The sequence below is a fragment of the Culex pipiens genome, chromosome 3 (genome assembly GCF_016801865.2).
Source record: "Culex pipiens pallens isolate TS chromosome 3, TS_CPP_V2, whole genome shotgun sequence".
In the NCBI taxonomy this organism is placed as follows: Eukaryota; Metazoa; Arthropoda; class Insecta; order Diptera; family Culicidae; genus Culex; species Culex pipiens.
In genome coordinates, this window is record NC_068939.1 from 185,717,119 (window position 1) to 185,726,865 (window position 9,747).

The 9,747-nt window shown below is 38.0% G+C and overlaps 1 protein-coding gene across 1 annotated transcript; it reads left to right on the forward strand.

The window, feature by feature from the left end:
- The first annotated feature begins 4,725 nt into the window (after nt 1-4,725).
- LOC120423221 (uncharacterized) lies at nt 4,726-6,679 on the forward strand. The gene has a single exon (XM_039586930.2). It carries the CDS (start codon nt 4,772-4,774, stop codon nt 6,401-6,403), a length of 1,632 nt encoding a protein of 543 aa, XP_039442864.1. The 5' UTR covers nt 4,726-4,771; the 3' UTR covers nt 6,404-6,679.
- The last annotated feature ends 3,068 nt before the right edge of the window (nt 6,680-9,747 follow it).

Below are 9,747 nucleotides of genomic sequence, written 5' to 3' on the forward strand. Positions count from 1 at the left end.
AACTTCAAAATGTCCATGAAAAGCTTTGAAAATAGCGCACTCAGCAAAACTGTAATCAAATTAGGCGTCATCCATAAAGTATGTCACGCAAAAATCGGCCAAAATTAAGCCCCCTATGTCACACTTTGTCACGCTGGCTCTGACCACCCCTCAAAAATTACGTCACTTTTTTCCAGACCCCCCCCCCCCCCCCCTTGTTTTCGATTGGATTTTTTCAATAGTTTTTATATCTTTAAACTCTCAAAATTTTGGCATTTTTGGAAATTTTAATATGATATAAAAAACAGTTTAGTAACTTTTAAGAATTAGAAGATCTGGTATAACATTCAATTATAAACAAATCTTGAAAACTGTTTTTCACTGCTTTGTATCTAATAAGTTTAAACCATTTATGGCAGTTTTCTTATGAACGCCCTGATTTCAAAGCATTTATTTTTTATCAAGCAAGAATTTGCCAAATATTGAAGTTTCAGCTGGAAAAAAATGTGACTATATAACAAATTATAATGTGATACCGTCATCAGGGGTGACATTGGGTCTGGGGGGTGAGTTTGGGTCAAACAAAAATGCAGAAATTTGTATGACCCAATTTCACCCCCCAGACCCAATGTCACTCTTGATGACGGTACATCTAAATAATAGTAAGCAAACAATTTTAGAAAAGAGAATTTAATTTAATTGCGTATATTTCAAATTTATATTATGCAATCATAAAAAAAACCTAGCGTGACGTCACAGTTTCGCAAACCCCTCCCCCCTCCCCCTTCGTCACATCTTGTCACACCTAAGGTAAACCCCCCCCCCCCCCCATTTTTTAAAGTAAATTAGTTTATCATGGTAAATCATGAAAGTGATTGAATAAATAAATATTTTATAGCTATTCCAAAGGCAATAAAGCTCCTTCTGTTACATGCAAAACTAGCTTAGTTTAGCTCAACAGTATAACTCTTCTTTTAGCTTTTCTTGAATATTCGCGTGTCTGTTCAGCTTAGTGCATACACAAAGGCGTTTTTAAATTCAAACTTTGTCTGGCTGCTTTCAACAGTTACCACGTGCTCACATGCCTTGAAAAAAAGAGCAACCGGGTTCGTCGCTTAGCTGTTTCTCTTTTTCTCTCTCTGTCTCTCTCTCTCTCTCCCTCTCTCTGTAAAAATTTACTACTATTTTAAAGAAACTATAATGTACATATTTAACAAATTCTACAGTTTATTTGAGTAGAGAAAATAAAATGATATTACAATGCTCAAAAATAATTTAACTAAATGTTGAACAAAACTGTCTCTCCTCACAACTCGAATTCCATAGCAAATGCATAAGTCACCATGTAGGTGTTTAAATTTCTAATTGTGGCTGAATTAGCGTTAAAGGTGTGATTGTCTTCAATCCACTCGACAATGAAGGTACAAAAAACAGAGCCCAGGCAAATACACATCTGTCCACATGATAAACTGCTGTCAGTCAGTGCAGTGACTCCTTGCAACAACAACGACAAAAAAAGGAAACCCAAACAAAGTAAGCAAACAGCGGAGAAAATTTCGCTTATCAGAGCCTACTCGGCGTTCAAAGCGCCAACAACCTTCAATTACGAATAAAAAAGCGGATCCAAGTGGGCCCTGCAGCAGTCAACCCAACACAGAGGACACCACGCGGTTACGAAAGTGACAGTGTCTCTTGATAGGCATAGTAGGCTCGGCTACGGGTGTTGATGAATGCACACGATAATGATTCCCCGATCCGATTTGCGGGGGAGGCGGAGCAGGAAGATGACGTTGAAGAAGCCGAAGTGTGGTGGGTGCAACCGCAAACATTCGTAACGTTTATCGCGTGGCTTGCTGTGTGCGCTCGCGGTTGAAACAATCATGGAAAACAAATTGAGTAGGTGCTTTTTTTTGTCTAAGAATGGGCAAAGCCTTTTTATTGTTAAAAACCAGCTGTCATTTCATGCGCGGTAATTCGCTTTCAACGACATTATGGTGGAATTTCTGTTGAGGGAGTGAGAGCAATTGTCACCCCCCAGCTCAATTTGGTGTTGAGGTGTCAAAGCCCTCGGCAAATGGAGGGATAGATGTTTACTTTGTATTTAGCGTTAAAAATTTAAAGAGAGGAAGAAACACATAGTTTTCTACATTTCGTTTTTGGGGTATTTTTTATTTGCATGAAAAATGAAAATTGAAAATTTTATTTCAAGATTTTTGAGCGCACACAACCCCCGTCGCCAATTTCCTCAAAAAAATAGGGGGCAACACATATTTATAACTAAATTTAAATAGCAACCGATTCTGAACTAATTTAAATAGATTACAAAATGTTTTTTCATGCATTTTAATCAAATAAAACCGGTTTAATTTTCACAAACTTTCAATTTAAGGATCACAGATCGGAAAAGATGTCAAACTTTAGGAAAAACAAATTATCAAGTGATTCATCCATATTTTGAAAATTTGTAAAATAGCATAACTTTAATTATGTTCAAAGTAAATTGCGGTAATTTTGCTTAAGGGGTTATTTACATGTATATCGGCAAAAAAGTCAGAGGTTAGTATGAGCGCACACTTCAACTTTTTTAAATTCTTTTTTCAGGGCATTAAAATACACATTTTCACCTACTATCAAAACTGGGCTTGAAATTTTTAATTTATTTTATTAGTATTTTTGCCTCACCTCTCGGCCTCAGCTGTAGCTGAAGTATATAACTTTAAAAAGAATTAAAAAAAAGCAAGCCTTTCACTCCAGAAAGTTAAAAAAAATATTTTTAACTTTTTTAATGTTAACCTAACATTGTTAGGCTAAAATGCTTAATTCTTAAAATTTTGGAAAAAGTATTTTTTCAATAAATTTGCCACATATTACATTTTCGAAACTGTTTTGTAAACATGATTTTATTATTTAATGTTTTTAAATTGATTGACGACTGATTAAACCGTTTTCCTTAATTTGTTTTGCTTTATTTTTATCTATTCCATCCGAACCTCTTTGATTTTTTTCCGTTTTATTTTTAGAAATGCACTCGATTCTCCAGAAATGTTTATTATTGTGAATAAATGAAGGACATATTTTATGAGAAAAACTACATCAAATAAATTAACCCTATTTAAAATCGTTAAATCTTCAGATATTAAAATCATATCTATGTATCTTCAATCTTAAATGATTGAAATTTACATAGTCAAAAAACATTTTTTTATTTATTTACACCGACAAATCTAATAGAAAAGTAGAGGCTATCATAAAAAAATATTTCTCTTGCTAAAATAACAACAAACATTTCAGGGAAATGACATTTTTTCACTAACATCAGATTTACAATCATCATAGAGATTATTAAAGGCAAATATTTCCTCTACTAAACGAATAAATTGAATAAACCTATCTGCTTATTAAAACAGGGCTAATAAAAATTCTTAAAGAAAATCAAAAACCTAAAATTTCAAAAACGTAAAGTCATCAAACTAAATACATATCAGAACTAATGTTTATTAACAGTCTTCTGCGAGACCAATACACGCCCTTTGCTCTACATTGCCGCAGACAAGTGACGAAGAAACTATTTCATAATTGAATTGATCAAATCGTAATAAGCACTCTACACAACGAGAATCATCTTGACCTCATTTCAATCGCGAGGTCAAGCCGGGAAGAACCGTTAAGCAAACATCCAAAAGAAACAAAACGAATCACACGATAACAACCCCGCAATTATATAATCCAGCTCAGCAAAGAATTCTAGCAACGAGCAACGCGCGTGCAACAAGCCACCGATTTGCGAAAAAAAAAAACAAAAATTCGAACGGTTGGACTTGTTCTAATTATAGCAAATGTGGGAGAAAGAAAGAATATTTGCCAAGCCTCCCCTCTCGAGTCATCCGGATTGGTTGACCGAATCCCAAAAAGGTGCTTGTTTGGCGCTCCGGGTGTTCCGGAATCGTCGCCGGTTTTGTCGAGTCATTGTCCAGGGCCGTAAGTCTGTAATCATGGCAGCTTTAGCTGAAGAATGCTGCAGCTCCATTCATTATCGCAGCGAAACGCTTTCTTCCATAGAGTTTTTGTTTTGTTTGGTGCGGTCGAATCTGGGAAAGGAACGGATGCTGCGGACAAGCGCCACCACGGAGAGAAAAAGGAAGCATGTGGGTTCGGGTTCGGACAGCAACTCGGTAGCAGCATCCAACAGCATCTCTCGTTAACTGGGAAATTTGAAAAGTATTGTAATTTTATAGAAATTAATTTGATTTGAGCTGAAATCGATAGTTAAAAGGCCAAAATTACCACCTTTTAAAAGTAACGGACAATTTTCTTCACAATGAGCAAGTCACGCACACGCCTTGTTGCCTCTATCGCCCATTGCTCACCTTCCCATTCTGCGCGGTGGATGGTGTTTGCATTGCAGTTTTTTTTCCAACACCATCTCGCAGAGGCTGCGACGAGACTGGGCAAAACTAAAGCCCTAATCGCGAATCATTGGCGGGGGTGGAAGGAGAAGAAAGGGGTAAGGTGGGCGTCTATCAGGTGGCACCAACCCCCCCTCGCAGCATGAAAGGGAACATATCTATTCATAATTTTTCGTCTTATCCGCGACGACGACGACGATGACGAGCACGACGACAGCATGTTTGAAAGCGCAGAAAACTATATTAGTAGGTTAGATCGACTGGTTCGGCTCAGTCGTGGTGGAGATGTGGACAAGCGAATAATCCTGGCTCTGATTGTTTGAACTTATCGAAGTGATTGAAGAACATTTGGTGTTTTGGTGAAGTTTGAGGAAGAATTAAACACGATGAAGAGCGTTTTGATTGTGGTGTGTTTGATTGTGGGGACGGTGACTGCAGAAACCATTCACTTTACCAACTCTGTGAAGCATCTGAAGACTACGAAGAACTTTACCACTTACGAGGTGGAAGTGCCTGGATCCAGACCTATTACGATTATTGAAGCAAACCCGGAGGAAGCCAACAGGCAGGCCACTCAGCAGAAACCGCAGTTTCCAATCATTCGGTACCGGAACGCAGGCGGAGCCAGTGTTGACGATCATGCGCACGTGGTTGTTGACGATGGAACGAAAGGATCCAAGGGGAATTCGGCGAAGAAAACGCTGTACTCGCCGGACCTGCTGAACAAGTTTCTCAAGGAATACTCGGAAAAGCTGAAGAACGCCGACCAAGTCACGCGGCAAAAGCTCAACGAAATCAGCATGATCAATACCAGTGGCAATAAGGGAAAAGTGGAAGCAACGAATGTGAACCAGAGCAAAGAAGACCAGGTGCAGCACTTTTCGGATGTTCATGAACGACATGGAGGCAACAGCAAATGGTCAGGAGATAATGGGAAAACAACCCATCCCTGGAACATAAAGGACGGTTGGGTTACGATGGAGGCGGTTCCATGGTCAGAAAGCAAAGTTTCAAAGTGGCAAAGCAACTCGAACAAATACGGAAATCGCAACCAAAACCAAAACCAGTACCACTCGGCCAACCAGTGGACAAGCAATGAGAGCGAAGAAATTATGTCGCGACCAAAACCGATGCAGACGAGCAACAACTACTACGCAAACGACGATTACGTTGACTACGGAGACAGCTCGTACCAGGTGCCAAATCGACCCACAAGTTACACCAGCGAAAAACCGTCCAGACCCACCTTCGAATCCCTGTACAATCGCCGATACAAACCCTCCGAAGACTACTTCAACCGCAAGTCCTCGTCGCACAACCCCGACTACTCCGGAGGAGACACTTGGTACGACCACGGGTTCAAAAAACCCTCCCAGCAAACCGCAGACATCATCACCGACGGCCGAAAACCCTACTTCCCACAATACTCATCCACCTCAACCCGTCCCCAACAACCCACCACCGACCGGAACCACCCCCAATCATACCCGGAAAACGGAAACGGCGAATGGGTTCTTATCTCAACGACCAAGGGCTACCAATACCCCCGCCGAAAAGGTCAACGCGCCATCACCTTCGCCCCCCAAGCCACCTCCCTCACCCACAAATCCGTCAAACTCACCGTCCTCCCGATGAAAAACTCCCTCGACATGACCACCTCGCACAACGGACTCATCGAAGTGTCCTCCTCAACCCAAACCGTCGAACAAGCTTACAACCAACACCAACAGCAACAACAACAGCACCAGAACAAAATCGACCTCCCAGCCCAACCCAGCCCAGCGCCAGCCTCTTCCTCACTGACCCCAACCCGAAAGAAGCGCGTAACCGCACCCAAGTTCACGGTGATGCGTCAGGACAGCGGCCTGCAGGACAGCTCGACGGTGTTGGCCGCCGTCGGTGCCGGTCTGGTTCCCGCGACGTTGGCCGTCCTCGCCCCGATGGTGCTGGGCCGGAAGCGCAGGTCACCGCTCGAGAAGCCGCCACATCCGGAGCAGCTGTTGGCGCCCACTTTGTAGTAGTGCCGCTACTAAACGCCTCCCCTCCTAGTGCAAGTACCTTTAGTTAAGTTAGTGAGTAAGTTTTAAGTTTTTCCTCTTTCACTCTCTCCCTCGAACGCGAACGCATGGTGGAAAGTTTGAGCGGAAGGAAAGAAGAGTTCATTCGATGAATGGGAAAGTGTGTTGCCTAGTTGAAGGCGCTTTCGGTGATGAACGAAGTGGAGTTCATTCAATCTTCTGAGTAGGGTACGTGAACAAACCCTCGGATTAGTTAAATTATTGTTGACATTATAATATAATTGACGTTTCTTCTATTGAAGGCTTAACAAATATTTGTGTTTAGCTAAAATTGAGTAACAATTTAAATATCTGAAGATTAACTCACTGGAATGTAAATTGCATCAATATATTTAATTTAATTAGTTGTTTTTAAAAGATGTTATAAGCTATAAGGTTTTTCTATGACAGACTAGAAAATCTCAAAATAAAACACAGATGGAAAGGGAACTATGATAGCTGTCATGCATTTTCTGATGGTGATATATTTTTGGTGTTATTTGAGAAATTCAAATCAAGTGTTTATTACCAGATATTTGTCCAATCCAATCTTAGAACTACTAGCATCCTACCCTGTGGACAACATAGGGCAACTGCCCCACCATCCTCAGAAATTTGTTATAAATTTGGGCAGGGGGCGTCCATAAACGACGTAATTTTCAAAATATTGCCCCACCTTCCTCGAGGAGCTGGGCACGCTACTGCTTAGAACATTCAACCATCTCTCCTGCCTCACGGTCTGTGTAAACTATCACACTGCGTATTAGATACGCAAAATAACTTATTCCAGAGAATATTTAAAATTAAAACTCCCTGAAAATTGTAACTTGTTTCTTATTGGATACGATAACTTGTAGCGTGTACTTTTCGTCAAATCAAGGAAAGAAAATCGCAATGACAGCTGTCAAACCACTCAAAATTAACTCACAAAATTGAGACTTTTATTACGACAGCTAACACTGTATTGCATCTTCTGAAGTGTTAGGTAAGTTTTCAACCAAGTCATTAGCTGGCCTCTCCAGCTACCAGTAAACTTATTGCCTGGGAAATCTCACAATATTATGGGCAAATTGGCTAAAATTTAGGGTGAAGATTTTTGAGACAAAACTCGTGTGAGTGGGACTAGGCAGGGTTTAGAATTGACGTTTTTGATAAAATACTGTCCAGTCTCGATTATCCGAAGTTTCGATTATCCAAAGTCTCGATTATCCGAAGTTTCAATTATCCGAAGGATTGTATGTGACGGATAATCAAATCAGGACCAAAAAAAAATATTATTCTTTTTTTTCTAATTTTAAACATTAAAATTCGAGTTCTTTGACCTCATTTTAGTCAAATTTGAGTTGTTGCTTGCCTTTAGCATATCATTTTTTCCAGTTTTTCAACCCCGCCAATTTGGCCGCCTCTTGTATTTAAAAATTATAAATCACTTTAGAGCATGGTTGGGGTCATATTGAAGTTAAACAATGAATTACAAGTTACAAAACTTTTTTTTGTGTTTCGATTAACCGAAATGATTTTTTTGGGGCTTTCGGAAAATTGAGTCTGGAAGGTAGAATAAAATAAAACAGAGAGTTTTTGGTATTAAAGACCATGAAAAATTATTAATTATTTAAATCTGATTTGTTCAACGCAATAACGAGATGTCAAGATATCTGAACTGATTTTTTTTACAGTTTAAAAAATAAATAGATTTTTTTGAAGAATGTTTATTTACACTCAAACCCCGATGGTTGGACACCAACTGTTGTCAAACGAACGGGGTCACTTTTTAGTTTGACACTCCTTTTACACGAAGTTCACACACATTACCCAACGTTTGTTTTGATAGTGTGCGTGAGCGCCGTGTAAAAAGTGACAGTTCGTCACTTTTTAGTTTGACTTTGACCAACCAACGGGGTACAAACTAAAAAAGAGTCAAACGAAAAAGTGACCAACCACCGGGGGTTGAGTGTATCAATAGGGTTAGTGAAATTTCACGATTTCGCGGACGCGATCTGCAAAATTTGGCTTTTTCCGCGAAATCCCGTGAAATTTTATGTTTGTGTGAAAATGTAACGATTTTTTCTCAAAATAATTTATCAAACTCAGAAAGTTATACAAATAATCTTATGAACTATTGTAGAATTCGACGAGTGAAATACCCTGGTTTAATTACTAATGTAGGTTTAGTGATTTTTGACGATTTCATGACGGTATGAAATTCGTGAAATTTATCAATTTTCTCAAATATTTTTTTTTTAATAACAGCTTAATAAATATTTTATCCAAAAAGACTTACTTATAAAATTTTATTAGTTTTCAATTAAAAAGCTTGAACATATGTATATGTCAAGTTGATATGAACCATTTAATGAAATGTTCAGATTTAAGAGTTTTTTTAGAAACTAACTAAATTTAGTAATATTTTCATTCGCTGTATCAAAAAATTCTACTATTTTTTATACTATTTTATTTGAAAGGTAAAGTTTTGAACTTTCTGAAAGAAATTAAAAGAATCAAGCTTTGTTTTATTCTCAATAAAATTAAGAGTTTTTCATCTTTGAAATCACATTTTTAACATATCAAATTTTTTTGGGCCTGTTTAATTTTAACGATATTTTTTTTATTTGGGTAGATGATTCCCGTGAAAATTAAAAAATCTTATTTTTTGTTTTCTTTTATCGTTAAAAAAATATGTTTAATGGGATAAATGTCGCAAAAATTCAAATTATTTTACTCATTTTGACTGAACAAGATTGTTAAATCTTGCTTTGATATGAAATTCAATAAAATGTAAAATTATATAACAGCAGCAAATTAGCGAAAACATTTTAGCTTTATTAGTCGAATATTAAAAGAGCAGTTCATTAAATGAGAATACGCGTGGCCTACATTTTGTTTCAAAATATATATATAAAGCCTATCCATAAACCAGAAGGATTTTTTTTAAATTAGGAGAATGTTTTTTTTGTGTCGCATTATAGTTTAGTAAAGATATTTTTAGTTTAATGAAGAATAAGATATAATGAAGCTTTGAAGCCCATTGAAATAAAGAGCAAAATTTGATCGGAGTTCAATCAATTTACGAAAAACACAACTCGACGTTTATCAAGTTGATGTCAGTAAAGGTTTCAGTTTTGTCAAGGTATGATAGATTTGGGCTCCTTGAACACGCCAAAATTCATAGAATTGAATATTAGTGATTTTCCTGCAAAAGATTAAAGTTGTTTTCTGGTATTTCCTGCTATAAATGCTATGACATCATTCTAAGCAACCAAGCGCCTCCATGAATTTCTCTTTCTCAGAATGGAACCATGGAGGCT